Source organism: Sylvia atricapilla, chromosome 2, assembly GCF_009819655.1.
Source record: "Sylvia atricapilla isolate bSylAtr1 chromosome 2, bSylAtr1.pri, whole genome shotgun sequence".
Classification (NCBI taxonomy): Eukaryota; Metazoa; Chordata; class Aves; order Passeriformes; family Sylviidae; genus Sylvia; species Sylvia atricapilla.
The window spans coordinates 53,620,911-53,642,730 of NC_089141.1; the positions used below are offsets into that span (position 1 = coordinate 53,620,911).

A 21,820-nucleotide genomic window follows, 5' to 3' on the forward strand; every position below is an offset into this window, starting at 1 on the left:
GAAGTGTGTTTTTGTCCATGTTAGTTATATTATGAGGAAATTTTTTACTGTTGTGTAAATTATCTTTAGTTGGTGACAGAATTTCAAAGATCAGAAATATATTGTATACATTTTCTTATTCTGTCAGATGTGAGTTTTTCATGTTTGTGTAAACATTCACATTTGCTAACATTTTAAGTAGGTGTATGTATGTTTTTTCTGGCTCTAAAAATTGTTTAAAGATCAATCCTTACAATAAAAGGTGTTAAAAATGAATAGGAAGGAGACACTGTTGCTTTGTAAAAGAATTGGATACTGTTGTAAACAAAAAAATTATAGTTACACCTTGTAAAATTATCTGTCATTTTATTATGAACTAAAAAAACGATTTTATATTGAAGAAAACAATGGTTTTCATTTGGGGATGGGAAAAAAGATAATGATTTTTTTTCTGACTCCTCCTTCCCTTCTCCTGCATTCTGGTAGCTATGTAAAACAATTCTGATTGGACAAATTTTTCCTGAGTATTAAATAAATAATAATTTAAAGATAGGCGTATTTTGAAAATATATACTTGGCACTCTGGAGGGAAGTCAAGTTTGATGTTTTATAGAAAAAGCACATATTTTCAGCAGTCAGAGGATAGAGAATACAAAAACTATTTTAATTGCTTTTCTGCATGGTATGTTAAGAACCTTTCAGATCAAATTACTGCACATATACCTGTTTTAACTCTTCCTTGCAGGTCTGCTTCTCCATCAGGTCAGCATCATTCTCCCATATCCTCCAGACATCACTCCTCGTCCTCACAGTCAGGCTCCTCTGTTCAAAGACATTCTCCTTCCCCACACCGCAAACGAACTCCTTCTCCATCCTATCAAAGGACAGCTTCCCCGCCTGTGAGGCGCTCATCTTCCCCCTATCCCCCACACTCTTCCTCTCCACCTCAGAGGAAGCGAAGTCCTTCGCGACACCGATCTCCTGGAAGAGACAAGGGAAGACACGATCGGGATCGGACTTCGCAGTCTCATGACAGGCGCCACGAAAGGCGGGACGGTATGAATGCAAACAGCACTTCAGAATTGTTTTTTATTTGTTTACAAATTGCATTTTGAAACTTGATTTTCAAATTGTGGCTTTGCGTGTACCCATCCCAGTGGCAAGGGGGTGAAGAAAATGCTGTCTGTGTTTACTCTGCCTGTGCTGGTGGTGCTGTTTGCAGGTACTGTCTATTAGAGTACCCTGGGCAGAACTGCTTATGTAGGCTCAACTGATTGTAAAGGCACTTACAGATATCTATGTGGGTGTTCCTTATGTAATGCAGTGGTGGTGTCAGCAGGAAAGTGATTTTCACAGCAGGGTACACATAAGTAACTATTACTCTTTTCTGTGAGGTGCCCAAATCCAGTCCGCACTGATTGCTGTCTATTGTCTTTGTAATTGACATTAAGTGAGGTGTGTGCAAAGAAACAGTCATTCCCTCTATTTGGGCAATATGGGATGAGCAAACATGCTGTTTGCCTCTAGAGACAGGTTACAAAGAGTGCATATGTCAGCTCTATTTTAGACTAGCTGTAAACTTAGCTTCCTGTAGCAGTAGTATTATAAATATGTAATAGAAAAAACCCAAGACAAATCAGACCTCCCAAATTCAAACCAACAGATTTTAGCAGGGCACTGATGCCTTACAAGTGGTCTAAAGATACCACAAATGTTTTGGAAGTGTCTGTGTGTATGTAGGAAATAAGAGGAATCTATGATTAGAGGAGTAATCACCCTACCTTAAAATTATTTAAGTGCGCTTACTCTTTAGTATGTTTGACATTTATTTTCATTATACTTACTGTGTTCTGAATGGGCAAATAACTGTAGAGATTCATATTCAGAATAAGATCTTTAAAACTTAATAGATGCATAGATAGATAACCTGACATGGTCTTGTCCTACTTATGTATTAATTTTGATTTGCTAAGTGTATTTTGAGTATGTTATTTTAGTATTATTTGTGTGCTGAGTGTTTGCTTGCTCTAATTAAGCCAGATATACAATACTCTTTTGAATGTTTTACAGAAACAAGAGGCAAGAGAGAAAAAGAAAGAGAAACAAGGGATGATCGTGATTATGACCAAGAGCAGAGTACCTCCAGGGACCACAGGGATGACAGGGAGTCTCGCGATGGAAGAGATCGGAGGGACACGAGAGACACCAGAGATCGGCGGGAGCCACGGGATTCCAGAGATACTCGAGACTCCAGAGACACCCGGGATTATGGCAGGGATGCCAAAGACAGTCGTGACCAGAGGGACTCACGCTCCACACGGGACTCGCATGACTACAGGGACAGAGAGAGTCGTGATGCCCATAAAAAGGATGACCAGTATCAAGACGACTTACGCAGCTATGGAAGATCCCATGGCAGAGAGGAGAGCTCTCGGGCTGAAACAAGGAATGACTCCAGAAGTGACTCTAGAAATGAGAGCAGAAGTGATAGAACTGGCAGAAGTCGAGGCAGAGGTCCAGAATTATCTGACAAAGGTATTGCATAATTTAAAAAATTCATGTGTCCCTATCATTGAAGATTGAATATTTGCATTCATACTGCCTTGTTAGATATTTGACATGCAAGAATGCCAAATAGTTCACACTTTTAAAGCTGTGTCCAATTCTTCTGTCTTTAATATAAAACTGTTGTTGAAATTTAGAGCGTTTCTGTGTTCTCTATTCATTAAAGTGGCATAACATTGGTATTCTGCTGTCCCATTTTAAAACAAAGCCTTACCCTTACATCACTCTGTTTAATGTTTCTGCCACTCTAGGTTTTCCCATTGGCTACAAACACAGTAAGAGGCTGATGTGTAGTGGAAAATTCACAGGGGGTAATGCATCTCAAAGCTCTAGGCAGCAAGTTTCTTATGGTCTTTCAAAAACAACTGCATGTCATAGGGGCCTGAAAACCATCTTCACACACACCCACCTCTACCTGCCTCACCACCTTGCCCCATCCGATTTCCAAAAAGTGTGACTTTAATCTTTAAAATGGTTTCTGAAGTCGAATGCATTAATAATGATAATTATGATAATAATAAATAGCAACTTTTAATAATCTGTAATTTATTTGGCTCTTTTGGGCTTGTTGTGACATTTTTGTTAGGGAAATTGCATACAGTTGTTACATGGAGAATGATCTCTGCTTTCTCTGCCTATTCTTGCTGCACTGTCTATTAGCTTACAGCCTACACAGAACAATTGCCAACTGGCTTTTGGACTGATCTTTCTAGTCAGGAGACCTTGTACTATGAGCAGGGAATGAGGATTTAGAAAGTCTTGATTTTGCAGTTTGCAAATAAGAACTTTATAGTTAAAACATATGCAATTTGAGATACTGATTAGAGTTTTATGCTACAATCTTAGGTCTGTGAACAGCTAATTCAAATTTATTAGATGTTAATACATAGTTGTTATAAATGATTAGTGGATTTCCTTATGTGCGGAAGCTCATGTTTTGTGTTGCTGCATCTCCATTAGGGAGTCGGGGAACTAGAGGATCCCAGGTTGACAGTCACAGCAGTAGTGGGAACTACCACGACAGCTGGGAATCAAGGAGTAGCTACACTGATCGGGATCGCTATGACAGTCGGGATCAAGCAAGGGATTCCTCCTTTGAAAGAAGACATGGTGAACGGGATAGGCGTGACAACAGAGAAAGAGGTATTTCAGTGTCTGTTTTTGCTCATACATCTGTAGGCAAATGTACATGTATGAATGAATGTTTCCTTCCTTCTTCTACCTTGTTCTGCCTCCACAAAATCATAAATAGCTCATCTGACACCACACAGTGACACTACTCCTATCCTTGATAGAAGATGATCGTTCATTGGCTATGGCTTGATGTTGGTATCTTCTGTGTTTATTTATCTAACTAGTATTTAAAATATTCAAGGGATTTCATTGTACAACTTCACTGTAAAATTTTTTTTACAGTGTTTTTGCCTCCTCCTCCACTTCATGTTACATAAACCTGTTAAGCTTAGGGTCCATATAAGCTTAGAGTCATGATTGCGTTTCATTGCTGGTACTGTTTGTCTGTATAGAAACATTATGCTTTTGTACTGTAAATTGCTTGAGTGCATTTTGGGGAAGGCCTGAACCAGACTGACAGTTATGGACTACTTGCTACTAAAGTAAGTGACAATTTAAATTCATGCCTAATTCAAAAATTTGTTGTCTGGGGAGTTTTATAGTGATGAGGGCTTTGCTGTTGTCAATAATAATTAGCTAGTAAACGTTGATGCAGATACCAGTGGTCATGAAAACAGCATGCAAGACTTATAGTAGTCTTTGACATAGTGTGCAAGATGTCAGACTTCTGTACCAGAAAGTGTACTGTGTTGGCTTGAAGGAACTTAGTACCAGCTTACACTCTGGAATATATTTATATTGCTCACCAATTAAGAGAACAGGAAGAGTCAGGGAAATGAAAATAGCGCGGAAATTAAAAGAGGAGCTGTGAAGACTAAACATAAAATTACAGTTGGTTATTTTCTGTCATGAGTTTTGGTTTAAGGGTGATAGATACATTCTAGCTGCTGAGTAATTTCAGTTTTTCAAAGAGATATTTTGTATGCCACTTTGAAAGATAGTTTTTAGCCTATTGAAACAGATCTGTTGCTTGTTCTTGTGAAAGGCTCAGCTTCAAATTCTCTCTCATCTTCAAGGCAGGATTTCAACAGACCTAAACTCCAGGCTTCCTTTTTCATGTCAGCTGAAAAATCCTGAAGACTTGAGTGTGTCCTGGGGGTTGGCTTTTGCAGTCTAGCTTTCATCTCTTTCACTTCCTCAGCCCAAATAAATGCTACATATATATAATATAATTTTGTGCCCTTCATATCCTACCAACTTCTTAATTTACTAGGAAAAACAACAAACGTCCACCCCCCAAAAAAATCAAAACAAAACCCCCAACCATCAGAAGAAACCTTGGAAATAAAAGTATGTAACAACAACAAAAGAAATTTCTAGTAAGGAAGTTGCTTTGAATGGTTTGTGTTTCCCTTTGGGGGAAAAATATAGAGTGTGCATTCAAAATTTATTGTCTTCTTCCTTAAAAATTTAGATCACTTTTTGTATATGTAAATCCTCAGAGTTATAATTCAAGACAGTTTCCCTAATTAGACTACAGTTTTAATATGTGTCATTGTGAGAAAAACTGAGATAGATTTTGGTTCTATAATATGCAAGGAGGGTGATTTTAAAATGCAAGCTTGCAAATTCGAGCTGTCTTTTTTCAGCTAAGGCAAATATGGGAGTTTTCCAAACAACCACTTTCCAAACAGTACTTCAAAAAATGAAGTCACATAAGAAGTGCTGACTATCTGCATTTAATTGTCTAATACACTTGCAGTATTTGATTTGCATAAGACTTTCATGGGGGTATTTTGTCACCAAAACTGACATAACAAATAGGAGTTACAGAATTTCTTTATAAAATCTAATACTTGGTATGCACACTAAATCATATTACAGTGTTGTAGACCCCATTAAAAGAATGTGAAACCTGTTCATGGAACTGATTGCGTGGATTGATGGTTTACTTTTTTAAAAAGGCAGAAATGTCACTCAGCTTTGCTTTCAATTTTACATGGTAACAGGGGAACACTAAATCATTGTTAATTCACTCAGAGATGAAAATTGATTAAACTGACGGAAATTCACATTTTATTGATTTAGTCCAAACTCTGCCTGCTCACGCCTAGTGGACATTGCCTCAATTTACAGCAAAGTGCACTCAGCCTCAGAGTAATGGAGTGAGAAATACCAACTTCTGTTCATGCCATTTTTGTCCTCTTTTGTATAGTTTTTTTATATATATGTTGTAGGAAAATAGTTTTATTGATTTGTTGCAGCTCAAATACTACTAAAATAGCGTAGAAATTGCTATGAAGCAGTCAAAACTTATAGAAATACTCAAAAAATAACCAAAATACAATGAAAAACATGTAGATAAGTCTGTGGAGAGTAAATATAATTGGATAAATCAGATTTCACTGTTCTTCTGGATCAGTAATTTTCGACATGTTTAATTTTCCTTCTGACTCTAATCCACTGTCTGAATAACAAACTGAGATTCCTAAATTTTAAGATTCTGCAGTGGACACGAATGAAAACTTCTGGCAGCTCTACTTCCCTTATTTCATCCTTGCCTCTCCCTGTGTTGTAGATTTGGTTGTCTGTTTCTGTACATCTTCTGTGATGAGACAAGCTAGGCTTTCTAATTTTGCAGAAACTTTTACTCTGTATTGTAAATAGCTTGAGTCCTTGTAAAGCACTTGACTCGTAATAGATTAAGGAAGTAAAATCTTTGTATGGAAGTCTTAACATTTCCTATGCATGGCATTCCCAGCTTTTTAAGATCTTACACCAGATTTGAAATCATTGGGTAAGGCAATTGTAATAGCTACATTGTCTTTTGACGCCATTCAGAAAAATCTGGTAGAAAATTAAAAAAAATTTTGGCAACTTTTGTTGAAGTAAGCAAAGCCTACTTCCTAAATGTCGAAAAATTCTTTAAAAATTTCTTCTGCTTTTTGTCTTCCTTCCTCCCTAAAGGGAATATTCATGTTTCTGCAGGAAGTTGCTTGTCATTTAATGCAAACCAAGATCTAGACTGTCAAGACAAAGGCTCTTTGTTTTATTAGTGTAGTTGAAGCAGTGTTTATCTGTTTAGCACTTGGTAATCAAAGCTGCTTCTGTTTGCAGATCAGAGAGCAAGCTCACCGGCACGACACCAAGGACGGAGTGATGATCTCGACCGGGATGAGAGGAGAGAGGAGCGAAGGGTGGATCGGTCTGATGACAGGAGAGATGAAAGGGCCCGGGAGAGAGAGCGGGAAAGGGAGAGGGACCGAGAGAGGGAAAGAGAAAGAGACCGGGAAAGAGAGAGGGAGAAAGAAAGAGAGTTGGAACGAGATCGTGCTCGGGAGCGGGAGAGGGACAGAGAGCGGGACAAAGAAAGAGACCGTGAACGGGACCGAGACAGAGACCACGACAGGGAAAGGGAACGAGAGAGGGAGAGGGAGAAGGAGCGGGAGCGAGAGAGAGAGCGGGAGGAACGAGAAAGGGAGCGAGAACGAGAGAGAGATCGAGAGCGGGAGCGCGAAAGGGAGAGAGGTCGAGACAGAGACAAAGAAAGAGACCGCCAGAGAGACTGGGATGACAAAGAAAAAGGAAGGGAAGACCGCAGAGATAAGAGAGAAGATATTCGAGAAGAAAGAGGCTCAAGAGATGTTCATGAGGAAAGAAAATCCAAGTGAGTGAATCTAAATGTTACTTCAGTCAAAGGAAAAAAAAGGCAGTCTTTAACTGTTGAATTTGGTAAATTAGTAGACAAGGGAGTATCTTAAGGAAGAAGGCATCCTGTTTATGCATAGTCTTGGTCTGGAGCTGTCCCCCCTGCATCTGTGTGGCACATGCTGGTAGCCCCCAGATTGGTGAAGTTATTCCAGTGTTTTATTAGTGCTGAATCATGTAACTACATATGAGTTAATAGTTGAGCTGGACGATGTAATTTTCCCTTTTATGCATGCTTGAATTGTCTTGCCTTTAATAATACAATCATTAATGGAAACGTAGTAGAAAACTGTGGTACATTATGAAGTCTGAAATTCAAATAGCAGCTATCTAGGTCAAGGTTTGTGACTTTGTTAATTAAATTTCTTTGGAACATGCATTACCCTTTGCACTACCAAATTTCCAGCACCAGAAGACTACCAGTGAAGGTGTGAAAAATATCCCCAGTATATGTGTTATGCTTCCTTTAAGTGCATAGCTGTTACTTGGAATGGCAGCTTAGAAAACTACAGAACTTCATGACATCTTTAAATGTCTTTTGTATGAAGTGCTTAGACTTCAGTGATTGTATTGATGATAAACTCAGAGCATCCTGAAGAAGTTTGGTGGTGCATGTTCTTTTTCAGGAAGCGTCACAGAAACGAAAGCAGTCCAAGTCCCCGTCAGTCACCCAAACGTCGCCGTGATCATTCCCCTGATAGTGATGCTTACAACAGTGGAGATGATAAAAGTAAGTGAGAGTGGGCTCTCTCTGCAGCTGGACACAGGTTATCTTCTGTCTGTGGAAAATAACTTGCAATTTTAGATAGAAAAAACATGGGGAAAGTTTTGTAAGTGTTCCCCATATTTTTATGAGGACTTCCATTTTTCTTCATCTTTATTTGTTGTTTATCTTCATTTTGTCACTGTGTATTATGTCTGCTAGGTGACAGTGACTTCCACAGCCCCTGTTTAAGATGCATGTTTACCAGATTGGAAATTGTCTTTTGCTGCTGCAGCAGTAGAAAAACCTAAGAAATCTAACTGAAATGATAGGTTATGTGTTTTAATGGAACACTTTCTTTGGCACACAGAAGACAGCAAATGCTCGCACATTCTCCTTCGTACACACTCAAGACATATTCTTTTTTGCATTTTGCAGATGAAAAGCACAGACTCCTGAGCCAGGTTGTGCGGCCGCAAGAATCCCGGTCACTGAGCCCCTCTCACGTCACGGAGGAGCGGCAGAGCCGCTGGAAAGATGAAGAGCGAAAATCGGACAGAAAGGAAAGTTCCCGGCGCTATGAAGAACCAGAGTTTAAAGAGAGGGTTTCTTCAGCAGATAAGCAAAGAGAGCAACCAGATGCTTCAGAAGGTTCCCGGTCCAGGGTTAAGGAAAATCTTGGAAACCGTCCTTCTGAAGAAAGAGATGCTTCTGATAGAATGCTTGATGACAACAAGAAGAAGTCTAAGATACAGAAAAAGGCCACGAAGAAGAAGAAAGATGATGACAGTGGGGTGGAAAGGTATGCTAATGAACCAGCACCTGAGGAAAGCCAGGTCTTTTCTCCTAAAAAAGGTCAAAAAAGGAAAAATGTGGAGAAAAAGCGGAAGAGATCCAAGGGTGATTCTGAAGTTTCTGATGAAGAAATTGTTCCACATCATAAAAAGAAAAAGGGCCCAAGAACCCCTCCTGTAAATAAAGAAGAATTGGTTGAAGCACCACCTGAGAAAGCAGTGGCAGAAGTCCCCACAAAAAGAGAAGATACAACATTTAGTGACTGGTCAGATGAAGATGTTCCTGAACGTGGTGACATTGTTGTTCCAGAAAGAACCACTGAGGATTCCCATAGAAAAAGTCACAGGACAAGGGGAGAAAAGGTGGAAGCCCCTCATGTTACTATAGAGGATGGACCACACCGTAAGCCTGTGGACCAGAAGCGCAGCAGCAGCCTCGGCAGCAATCGGAGCCATGCCTCCAGCAGGCTTAGATCCCCCTCCAATGAGTCAGCGCATCGCAGCGGAGACGATCAGACTGGACGGAAGAGGATCCTGCACAGTAGCTCTAGGGACAGGGACAGGGATAGGGACAGGGACAGGGAGAGGGAGAAGAAAAGCTTAGAAATCACTGAAAGGAAGTCCCGAATTGATCAGCTGAAACGAGGGGAACCCAGTCGCAGCACATCTTCAGGTAATAAGATATATTTTAGTGAGACCGTGTCATTCTGTGTACAAGCCCAAATTGTTCTTCATGGCTCTAATTAGTGTGACCGGGGAGGGAGGTGCTGTCTGCCTTTCACTGTAAAACTGGAATGAATTAGGATTCCTGCAAGTGTTAACATGTTTGAAAAGCTGCTTTTTCAGTGGGCAGGATTACCATTTTGTTTACACCAAAACATTCAGTTGGATTTGGTTCATACTGTCTGTGGAATAAAGTAATTTGTAGGACAGAAGAACCTCATGGAGAAAATGCTTGTGCTAACAGAACATTGAAGTTGTTTTATAATCTAAATAATGTTCTTAAATTCATTACTAGTGTTAATTTTGCTAAGGAAATTCCTGAAATTATGCAAAATCAGGTAGTCTTTTATGGTTCCTGTTAGGCATACTTCTAATAGGCACATGGAAATCATCTTCATTGCCAATCAAAATAGTCACATTTTTTTAATGTGTGTAGTTGCTGTGAAAAAAACAGGTAAAATACTTTAAAACTTAAACAGCATCAATACAAAAATACCTCCTTCCGAAAGCATTTTGACTCTCTGTTCTCCTCATGGTTATATGTCTGAAATTATTTTTCTGAATTCATCTGTTAACTAAAGCATTCCTAGCTTTTAGAGGACATGTTATAAAAATTTTGAATTTTGCTGTGATTCTCTTTTCTTTTTCCCCCAAGCCTAAATTTCTGAGTTCAGTGTGTATGATTGTATACCTTCAGTAGAAAGTAGCCACTGAAGTTCTTTTTTGGAAGTGGGAAAAGTTACCTCATGTTTTGAAGTAAGGTTAAATCTTCTAAGGCAATCTGAAAGCATTATTAATTTGAATATGATGCTTTTGAGAAGTGTATTTTCATACCGGAATCTTTAAAATGCTTTGGTCTAGTAAAATAGTGTTACATTTATGCATCATAGTCATGCTTACATATAATCTTTTATTCAGATCGTCAAGATTCAAGAAGCCACAGTTCCAGAAGAAGTTCCCCTGAGTCGGATCGTCAGGTTCATTCCAGATCTGGGTCCTTTGATAGCAGGGAAAGGCTTCAGGAGCGAGATCGACATGAACACGATCGAGAGCGAGAGAGAGACAGGAGAGAGGGGAGACAGAGAGACTGGGACCGAGATGTGGACAAAGACTGGCCGAGGAGCCGGGAGCGAGAGAGACTCAGGGAGCGGGAGAGGGAGAGGGAGAAAAGACGGGAGCTGGAGAGAGAGAGAGACCGACAGCTGCCTGATACTGCTGAAAGAGAGAGAGAGAGAACTCTTGACATCTCCTCTCAAAAGGAATCAACAAAGCACAGTGAAACAAAATTGGACAGAGATCACGATAAGGAGTTTGATGGTATTTGCCGGGACTCAGCGGCTTCAGAGAAGGAAAAAACAGACAAAGATTTAGGATCTTTACAAGGCTTTGAAGATGGAAACGAGGCTGAAAAAGTAGAGAGTGTAGAAGGTGAGCTATTCTGGCAAAGAACCTGGATTAACAAATATTTTATTCTTTTTCTTTTGGCATAGTGCTGAACTGAGCTATATTGCAATCATTTTCTACTGAAAGGCTTATTGGCTTCAGCTTCTCTGCTGTGGAAGAAGATAATGAGAAAAATCTGATGAGCATCTTCCTTACTGTTAATTGTGCTAGTGCTGTTTCTTAATTTCTGGAGAAGTCTTGAGGCAAAGAAGCATAAATTGTCTGAGATATTTTCACCAAAATGTAATGTTTCTGAATAGGCAGTTTACAAAAAGATAACACCTACATTTGATTGCCTTCTTATATCATTGTAAGATCTGTTTCTTATTTTGGGAGTGACAGGTAATGAGTGAAAAAAAAAAAAAAAAAAAAAGAGTGTGGACTTGAAATTGTTTCTTGGGTTTTTTTCAGCCAGAGCCCAATTATCACAGAACTGTTTGTATGATTAGTAGGTGAAACATATGTATGGCTTGGCACAGTAGTCCAAAAATAGCTTTCCTGAGGTAATCTTACAGATCTTTCCTGATCTAACCTTATCTGAGGTGATCTCAGTAATATCAGCTGAAAATGCAGCTTCATTTTGCTGGCCCTAATGGTACTGAGGGAAGCATGCATAGAATTGATAAAGTCAGTGAGGGGTAAACACTAACAAACTCCTGACAGTTTGTCACATGGATTAAAAGCTTGAGCTTTGCAAGAATAGCGAGTTGGCTTTCATAGGAGCAACATAAAAGAAACAAGAGTCTAAATCCAGAGTAACTGTTGTATGTTATGGTTCTGCTCATTGTGTGTGCCTTTCTTAGTAAGAGTTACCTGTAGTGTTCATTGTTAATTTGGGCAGTTAAATCAAATGCTGTCTCAAGAGGGTGGTGAGGAATATTTAGTACTTAGGTCTCCTACCTGATTACTCTTAAAGTGGTCTTTAGAGTTGAGAGATCCTGTTGAGAAAGTTTCATTTAAGAAGATTATCTGTGGAGTGGAAGCACTTGACAGACAAAGACAGTATTTGAAGTGAGCCTCTAAAAGTCTACTTTTGCTGCAATAGACAGAATTAACTATTTTTAAGCTGGAGGAAAAGCATGATGTGATAAATCTGAGAGTACCATGTGGTAGCTTGAGAAAAGAGATAATGAAAGGCCATTCTTGGGCACATGACCTGTTTCCAAGAGGGCACCTTTAACTATATAGGCTGTACATGTTAAATATGTTCCTAAGTCTAGCCTTTCAGTGTATGTGTATTCTTTTGTCTGTTTTTCAGAGGCTGTGTTCTGAATTCTGCAGATTATAGTAGGGAGTTAGGTATATTTAGGATTTCTTAATTTTTTTTAGGAAAATCTATTTTGGGAAATACTTAGATGGCATTCCATTTTATTAAAGCATACTCTATATAGCATGGTTGTGGTTTTCTAAGGTTTAGTATAGTTCATGGTCTTTCATTACTTTGTAACTCCTCTTAACATTGCTCCGTTCAGCTGAGTATGTTCAGTTTTTAATGCAGAATTAATATAAAAGTACACTTCCACATAAGAATGATAAAAGATAGTCTAGAAATTATCAAACTTTTACTTGAAATCCAAATATAAAGTATTTTAAAAAAATTACGTGTTGAGAACTATGAATTGTATTATTTTCCATTTCTTTATACAGTAAATTTTTAATGGGTCCAGGCATGTAGTACTGGTGAACTAGTAGATTTGGTACATCAGTGTAGATGCAGCAGATGGATCTTACAGGCAGTGAATATTTAAAGTAGTAAGACACAAAATGAAATCTAGTGCAAATCACCTTATTCTCCTTTCTAAAAAGGAAAAAACTTGTTAGAAAACAAAACTAAGTACAGTTTCCAAATGTGATGATGTTAGGGGGAGGTATCTGGTGTTTACTTGGGGAAATTACTGTTGTGTATTGTCTTAACAGAGTATGTTGGGATATTATTAAATTGTCTTAGGGTTTTGACCCTAATATGTTTGCTTTAGGAGTGTGGTTAAATAATGCCTAAGATGCTATATGCTTCCTCCAAAGCATTGCCAGATGGTCTAAGTAGTTTGTTTATGCATTATTGGCTTGTCTTTTACTTGCTTTTTCCTTGATGATTTTTAGGCTAATTGAGGTGACTATTTTCTCTTCCCCAGCAAAGGCAAGCCAAAAAAAAAAAAAAAAAAACAAACCACAAAAAAAACAAAACCCAAAGAATCGGGCAAAACTTAAAATAGAAGCAGTTTTAATCTGGCTAAGGGAGATAACACGTATCAGAATAGTCATCCACAGAGGAAGATCCCTGTAAATTCTGTCCAGTTTGCGTGGCACAACTCCTTGCTAGTAATCATGGTGGAGAAATGTAATGAAGTCTGAGTTCAGAGCAATGGAATTTTTAAGTGCTGGAGTCAGATCTTTCAGTCTGGAGGTGAGAGGATGTCCCTTTTGTGAACTGCAAAATTCAGTGTTTAAGTGTCTTGTGTTCACAGGTCCTAAGGAATATGTTTCCACATACAGCACGTGTATTTTTGTATGCAGATAGTATATGGAGGGAAAGGAAGTCAGCAACTAAAAGAAGTTTGGCATGGTTTTCTAAAAGCTCTCCTTGTGACTGCTACAAACAGTCTAAATTTCTGTACATAATTGTTTCATTCGGGATACCTGTTACCTTTTTGTATTTTGGAGTTTGTTACTTATTTTAGGAGCTTTGGACTAAATCCTGATTTTAGATTAACTTGCTAAAGCATCTGAAAGACTTTGTGGCACTTACTTAGATTTTTATAAACTATTTATTATTATAAACTACATGTCAGATATCAGATAATCAACATGTATGTCGTGAAAATGGCCTTCCCTGAGCAGTTTCACTAATACTGCCCCCAAAAATTGACCAGTGTATGTAAAATTTAAACTGCCACATTGTGTATGGGAGGAATAACTTGACTGTTTCTGTGGGTTAATACAAGTTTTTATGTTGAATATACTTGTTCCTAAAAGCTAGCAGTTTAGTTTGCTAAACCTTTTTTGTCTTCAGGCAGTGTACAGCATGTTTAGAAAACAAATATGATTGCTTTAAAGCTACAGTATGTATCTGTCTCTGTAGGAGGAGAGGATGAAACAAAGACTAATGATGTGCAGTCCCTGGGGTCTGGTGCTGGAGAATATGAGCCAATCAGTGATGATGAACTGGATGAAATTCTGGCAGGTGATGCTGAAAAGCGTGAGGATCAACAAGAGGATGAGAAGATGCCTGGTAAAAGTATATCAACTCTCCTTTGTGATTATTTGAATATACAGATTACAATTAGGAGTGCAGTCTGTGAGCAGATTCTGTCTGTGCTTGAATGCTTTCCAAGTGCATTGGGAAGAATGGAATTGGTCTAATTGTCCTGAGTTCAGTTGGGTAACCTGGGCTGTGTGAACTAGCTTTCTGAGCATTTAATTTGAATCTATCTTAGCATGTTCAGTTGTATTGTGACTTTCCTGAATGCATAAGTAATATGCCCAAACCTGCTGGCTTAGCAGGATCTGAGCAACCTTTCACAAAGGGATTGCAATAAAAATAAAGCAGAATATTAGGCATGGGTTAGTTTCTTTTAATCCTTTTTATTCCTATTTCTTTTTGCATTTCTTCTGTTTTCCACCCGTCCAAGTGAGTTTTGACATTCTTACCTGAAGGGTCCAAGAGGACTGCAGAACAATGTTCATCTAATACATCTATTGCTTTCAGGAGACTGCCATGTACACAGCGTATGAAGTTAATCAGCTGTGGCAAGGGGTACTGGTGTGGTAACTTATTCTCTGTCGATGTTTTTGCAGATCCAGTGGATGTTATAGATGTAGACTGGTCCAGTCTTATGCCAAAGCAGCCAAAAGAACCACGTGAGCCTGGCGCTGCACTCTTAAAATTCACACCAGGTGCTGTTATGTTGAGAGTTGGCATTTCCAAGCGATTGGCAGGACCAGAGCTCTTCACCAAAATAAAAGAGACATGCCAGAGAGTGTTAGAAAAACCTAAAGGTAACTTCTGCAGGGATTAAACTGTCTTTTGTGTAGTGAAAAAGTCCTTATGAAATGTGCATTAGTTCATTATTTTAGGTTTCAAGACCACAGAAAGTGTATAATGAGTATCATGTGAAAATTACAGAAATGTAATACCAGCAGCATGTTAGTTGGATTAGTGTTTTGATTCCAGCAATGCTGAGGAGGTCTAGACTATTAAACAAAACAAAATTGCTGGTATCTTAGTGAAATATTCTTTTTGTGAGACCGTGCATGCTTTCCTAGCCTAAAGTGCAATTTCTTAGCTAAATATCTTTTCCAGTGAACTACTAGCAGTATTTCAAGAAAGAAATAAGATTTCTTATTTTCATTCTAAGGATGCTTTCTAGAATTCATGGATAGGGGTGTTGGATCAGAATGAAGGCACTAAGTGATATATATATTATATCTCTACTAAAAGTGGGAAATTCAGCAGTTTACAGGTTTGGAATTTGGACAAGGCGTATGTCATAAGACATGCATGATAAATGGGATAGGCATCAATTTTACTAGTGCTGTTTGCTACATTTGTGAGTGTTAGCAGGGCTTTTCCATGAGAAAGAATACTAATTTTTCTCCTTCACACCCCAGGAACCAGTTGAGCTGCTTGCAACAACTTGCATGGTAGAATGGTTCTTTTAGGACTATGAAACAACTGCTTTCTGTAAGACATCTATGCAAATTATTGCAGGATCTAAATTAGAAAATTGTGGCTTATAAATAATAGTATCTGCAGAGCTCATGGGTTTTTTTACTCTGTAAGTTCTAGTTCTTAATTTGAAACAATACCTTTCACTTTACATTATTCTTTATGCAGTTGTCTTGTTAACCTCACAGTCTCAGGTTAGTGGGGGAAAAAATCCCAAACTTTTTTTCACTGTGCTAATCTCCATCAATGTCACTGTTTGCTTGAGCCATTTAAATCATTTAACTGTATTAATCATGAGCTGTTACTACTGCTCCTACTATTTTTTTTTTTGAGACAAAGATTGAGTCTTCCTGAGTGTACGAACTGATATAGTGAGGTATGAACTATGTGTCTCTCTTTAATGTAAGCTTTAATTTTGCTGTATACTTCAACAATTCTTACCAGGGATTCCTTGCAACAGCAACTGCACTGCAGGATCATTCCACCTGGCTGTTTAAAATGATACCTGAAACAATCTTAGCAATCCTTGCATGCTTCCCTAGAAGTAAAGTCCTTACTGGTAATAGGAGGCTCTCCAGCACTGCCTCTGGACTGTCTTAAGTATACTTGGATTCAGCAGAACCTTGCTCTGGAGAGTACGGGGAATTTGAAGTGCCTCTCTTGATTTCCCTTTGGTGGGTGTGTGCAGTCTGTCACACATCAGAGTTCTACACTGCCACTAGGCTTTCAAGCGTATGCACTTCCTCTGCAGTCTGCCAGGTGAATGTTCTCTGTGTAGAGACTACACAGCCACAGCACATATATTCTAAAGAAAGGCACAAATATGGTGACCTGAAAACTGAGTGAATCTGGGCTAGATGTGCTCAGTGTGTGTAGCAGTGAAAAAGTAGTGTTTTCACTCTGGACTTCATGGTGGTATAATTTGTCTCCCTGTCTTGTTCCTGAGGTTGGTGTTCCCATCTCTGTTAAGGAACAAATTGAAGTATTTCTAGTAATGCTGTTAAATGCAGGAAGTAGGGAAGTGATACCTTGTTTCAGGGCGTGCTTTCTAAATAATTTTTTCTTTGGAAACAAAAATCTGTATTATGTGATGATTTTGAGATTTTTAACTGACTTGCCCTGTATTATATGCAATTGCTCCTCTAAGGATATGGACATGCTTACTTGCCAGATATGCTCAGCAAGCATCTGGCACCTGAGAAGACACTGCAAGCTGTCCGTGTTACCTTTGCAGTGGCCTTTTTGTGTCTTGTCACTTATTTCCATTTTTTGATTGTCCATGGAGGTTGTCTTTGACTTCAGTGCAGTGCTCTTTAATCTGCCCTTCATTTCATGTAACTTTCTTGTTTCTTTTCACCTTGTTTAAAAACCTACTGAGTTTCATCCAGGTTCTGAGTGGTTAAAAAAATGCATCTTTGTCCTCTTCTGTGTTCATGCTGCCAAACTGCTGGGGTGGTCTTTGCTTTTAAATGCTGTATTTTCCCCAGGGTTCTTCACATCTTGAATGAGGTGTTAAATTCTCTGCTGAACACCCAGCTTTAGTATATAGAGGCAGCTGGATTGGACTCAGCCACTGTTGGGGAAGATGAATCAGGGAAACCTTATAAATATGATTGCTTAGCAAAATATTCTGAAAATATGAAACTTATAAGCAAAATAGAAATGAAAGCTTACTTTAAGTTGTAGGATACTGAGTCTTAGTTACTATATAACCTGAAAACAATAGCTTAGCTAGCTGAAGGAGAATCCCTTTTGATTGAACAATACCTTTCTGCTGGCTAAGGGATCCAAAGGTGAATGCAGCAAAACAGAAAAGTCTAAAGAGTAGTTTTTAGAGTTTGAAATATAACACAGTATGGTAATGTAGTAGTTCTTATAGGCTGTATGTAGATTCTATAGGATTTTGTGTCTTGTACTGGTTGGTCACTGTAAATTAGAATATTCATCACAAAAGGAGATATAGTGTATTGTAACAAGAACCTCGCTCTCTTACCTCTTCGCTCTTGCTCCTCTTCTTCCTGCTACTCTTACCTCTCCTGCTCTTAACTCTTACCTCTTACTCCCCCTACTCTTACCTCTTACTGCTCCTCTCTTACCCCTGTCCTTTTCCCCCTGCTCTTCCCCCTGTGCTCTTCCCCCTGCCACCTTGCTCTCTTGCTCCCTTCTCTCTGAGCTCATACCCTGCTGTTCTTTCTCCCTCTCTCTTTAAGGGTTTCCCTTCAGCCGAAGCTGGTGGCTGAAGGCAAGGTCCTTTTACCCACGACCCTTGCAATAAAACCACGTGTTCTAGAATATCTCAGGTCAGCAGAATTCCTTGTCCCAGCCGTGCGCAGATTCTCCTACAAGCCACATACCCTAGCTTTTTTTCTATTACATGATAATCTTCCTATCTATTGTAAAAGGGCTAAAAATCAATGAGCTCTGGTCCAGCCCTGTGTGCTCTTTTTGTCTTTGCATGTCATAGAAACAGACTTGTTGCAGAACACCATTCACTTCAGGATATATCTTTTCTAAAAGTGTTCTTTCTGCACACTATTTCTTCTGGTAAATGTGTTGAAGGACTGCTACTGTCACCTTGAGTTCTGTTAAATGCCTTGGGTGAGCCGGTAGGAAGGGGTAGTCCATTGGCAGCTGCTGACTTGTTCTCCAGGTTTATCCACCAGAAATAAAAATTTATTCTAGATAGTTGTGTTTCACTTCTGCATAGTCACACAAAACCAGTATTGACACTGGCATAGTTACCTGATGTCTTGCAAAGAAGTGAAACTTGGGCTACTTTATGATTAATGCAAATGGTAAACAAACACTTTTTATCCATCACACGTCCGACCATAAATCATACCCTGTCTTCTGTCCAAAGCTGTCACTTCATTTTTAGGCTTCCCAGTGATTGCTGTCTCAATATTGCTTTCCAGTGCTGAAACTAAATACAAGGGTATCCATCCTTCCCTTTGCATGGTGAAGAATTTATTCATGTTATTTTATAAACTCAAGTACTTTATTTTCCAAACCTTTATATTGTTTAGAAGGCAGAAATACAAATAGTAAAACCTTAAGAAAATTAATATGACTGTATGTTGCTGTTCAAAAATACCGTGTTTATTGATCTCTGTAAATCTCAATTCTTTCTAGATGCAGAAAACCTTTTTGAACACGAACTGGGAGCACTGAACATGGCTGCACTTCGGCGAAAAGAAGAGAGAGCAGGTCTTCTGAGCAATCTGGGCCCTTGCTGCAAAGCACTGTGCTTCCGCAGGGATTCTGCAATTCGTAAGCAGCTCATGAAGAATGAAAAGGCAAGTGCTGGATCGAAGTGTGGGAACACAGATGCCCCTAAACAGAGCTTTTCTCCTGGAAGATAATTTTTGTCTTTGTTGTTCTGATGCAGATCTGGTCCTTTAAAAAATAAACTGACTTTTATTTAGAGAGATTGCAGGGTGTTTAATTTTTATGTAGAATGAGAGATGGAGTTTGAGACTAGAGCTAAGTCCTGTTTCTTTTCATTTTGAGGTTTAAGTTCTGGAGATAGATTTTCTATATTTAGAGAATACATAATAAAAGTAGTTAGGTAAAATATTATTTCAAAGGTATCTGTTGAATAACTTTCCTGCTTAAGATTCCACGTGCTTTTATACGAATTGGAAGAATCCAAGTTAAAATTAAAACTTCTGCAGTAGGTTTTATGATTTTGTATGCTACTAGAAAAATCATTAATTCTCCAAATCTTTTCTAGTGGTATGATTAGTATGATTAAACCTCTTAATTACTGAGAGTACTTAAGGTTAATTTCCCAGCTTGCATGTTAAAAGACATTGTTTTTAGTTCTTCATTTTTTTAAATTCCATTTCCAATTTCAACAGGGTGCAACAAAACAAACTTACACAAATTCCGCAGCAATGGACAGCGACTTGTTACGGTTGAGTCTACGGTTATTCAAACGAAAGACTGTGTGCCAAGTTCCTGGGCAGGAAAAGACAGAGGACAGCAAAATTCCACAGCCAGCTCTCCAGCAGGAAGTGTGTGTGACTTGAGGAAGTGGCTGCAGTGGCACTGCCTTGATTTTGAGTTGATTTCTCACTTACCACTGTGGGTGTTGCTGTTTAGAACTGGTGGTTATAAAGCAGCTCTAGAAGATAAAAGGAAATAACTCCATTTGTACACAGTTAAGAGTATTTGGTTTAGATGTGAATAGGAATGAAAAATTAAGACTTCTGTGTGGGAGTCTGTTTTGTAATATTGAACCTTACATTGTAACATAAACCTGTTTTATGGTGCATCAAGTGTAATAATGTGAAGATGTCTGAGTTTAGCAGTTTATAACATCAACTGATATTAAACTGAAGAAAAGTGTCTGTGTATCATTTTCCTTATTATGAATGGGTATTTCCACCACCACCTTGGTCCCTCAGTACACTTCTGAAATTTGTTAAATAGCTGTGAGTCTGTTTGCCTTCTTTTTTCCAAATCCCTTTCTTATCACAGTAGCCTCTGGTGTGGATTTAGATCAAACTCTAGCTCTTTTCCATCTTTAACGTAGATTTCCTTTATTGTGACTTCTGTACACAAAAACCTAGTCCAGTCACTTAAGGCTCTTTTTTCTTGTTGATTAAAGAGAAAGTCTAAACAAAACAAAAGAAAAACACTTCAAGAGATTATTTATTACCAGTTTTAGGTGTCTATATTTATGAGACTAACTGCATTTTGGAAATGCTGGCTGCTTTTAAAAAGGACTGACTAGTGCATAATGAAAACGGCATAGTCATTGATTACAGCCAGCAGGGCTTTTTGTGGGAACCTGCTTTTCAAACCTGATTTCCTTTTACAACAAAGTAACCCACCTGCTTGATCAAGGGAAGACAGTTGATGTAATCTTCTTGGATTTCAGTAAAGTTTGTTGATACTGTCTCTGAAATACCGTTCTGGACAAAAAGGATATCCAGCACACAGCTCATGGGTCAGGTACACAGGGTTATAGTGAATGCAGTGACATCAGACTGGTGGCCTATTACTAGTGGGGTTCCACAGGCCCTGTGCTCTTCATCATCTTCATTAAGGGCTAAGTAAGCTTATTAGTGATACTAATTTAGGAGGAACTCTAGATTTCCTGGCAGGTAGAGTGGGCCAGAAGAGAGATCTCGATAAATTAGAGATGGGCAATCACCACCTATATGACCTTCAACAAGGGCAAGGGCTGGGTTCTGCACCTGGGATGGGACAACCCTGGATGTATGGACTGACTGGGGAATGAGGGGTTGAAAAGGAGCCTCATGGAAAAGGACTTTGGGGTCCTGGTTACTGGCAGGTTGGGAGTGCCCTGGCAGCCAGGAGGACCAACCCTGTCCTGGGTTGCATTGGACACCGCATGGCCAGCCAGGCAAGGGAGGGGGTTGTCCTGCTCTGCTCTGCGCTGGGGCACCTTGAGTGCTGTGTGCAGTTTCGGGTGCTACAATATAAACAAGACATTTGACAATAGAGAGTGTTCAAAAGGAAGGCAATGTGGATAGTGAAGGGCCTCGTGGGGCTGCCATAGAAGGACCAGCTTAGGTCACTTGGTCTGCTCAGCCCGAAGGAGAGCAGAGACCTCATTATGATCTTCAACATCCTCACAAGGGGAAGAAGAGGGGTGGGAACTGATCTCTCTGCACCAGTGACAAACCAGAGGAAAGAGCATGAAGCTCAAATGGAGGTTTAGGTTGGATATCAGGAAAAGGTTCTTCACACAAAGGGTGATTGGGCACTTGGAGCATGCTCTCCAGGGAAGTGGTCACAGCACCTGCCTGACAGAAGCCAGAAGCATTTGGACAAGGTTTTAGGCATATGTTGTGATTCCTGTGGTGTTCTCTGCAGGGCTAGGAGTCCGACTTTGATGATTCCTGTGGGTCCCTTCCAACTCAGGATGTTCTGTGATTGATTTTACATTCTGTTAATTATCAGGGCAGATCGATCCCATGCAGCAGCCTGAGGGTATTTTACAGTTGCTGAGTTTCAGGAGGTTTTGTATGTTAGCTGTAGAGGCAATGACCAATGATGGTTTTGCTGGTTATTAAGATTTCAGAGGCATGGTAGGGGCTTGTCAAGCCTGGGCTCAATTTTGTAAGAATTGTTTTATTACAAAATTGGTGAGGGATCTTTGGATCATACCAGTAAGATATCTTTAGGTAGTCT

The 21,820-nt window shown here is 39.2% G+C and overlaps 1 protein-coding gene across 4 annotated transcripts in view; it reads left to right on the top strand.

The window, feature by feature from the left end:
* Nucleotides 1-20,005, top strand: part of ZC3H13 (zinc finger CCCH-type containing 13) — a 47,018-nt gene extending 27,013 nt beyond the window's left edge. For 3 of the 4 annotated variants that reach the window (XM_066313297.1, XM_066313301.1, XM_066313298.1), the window contains 11 exons: nt 725-1,035; nt 2,050-2,514; nt 3,505-3,687; nt 6,736-7,285; nt 7,953-8,056; nt 8,468-9,496; nt 10,465-10,974; nt 14,069-14,224; nt 14,785-14,985; nt 18,788-18,951; nt 19,516-20,005. In XM_066313297.1, the coding sequence (XP_066169394.1) occupies nt 725-1,035; nt 2,050-2,514; nt 3,505-3,687; nt 6,736-7,285; nt 7,953-8,056; nt 8,468-9,496; nt 10,465-10,974; nt 14,069-14,224; nt 14,785-14,985; nt 18,788-18,951; nt 19,516-19,686 (3,844 nt within the window). In that variant the 3' untranslated portion in view covers nt 19,687-20,005. The remainder of the gene's footprint in view (nt 1-724; nt 1,036-2,049; nt 2,515-3,504; nt 3,688-6,735; nt 7,286-7,952; nt 8,057-8,467; nt 9,497-10,464; nt 10,975-14,068; nt 14,225-14,784; nt 14,986-18,787; nt 18,952-19,515) is intronic. The other variant, XM_066313300.1, reaches the window with a different exon arrangement.
* The last annotated feature ends 1,815 nt before the right edge of the window (nt 20,006-21,820 follow it).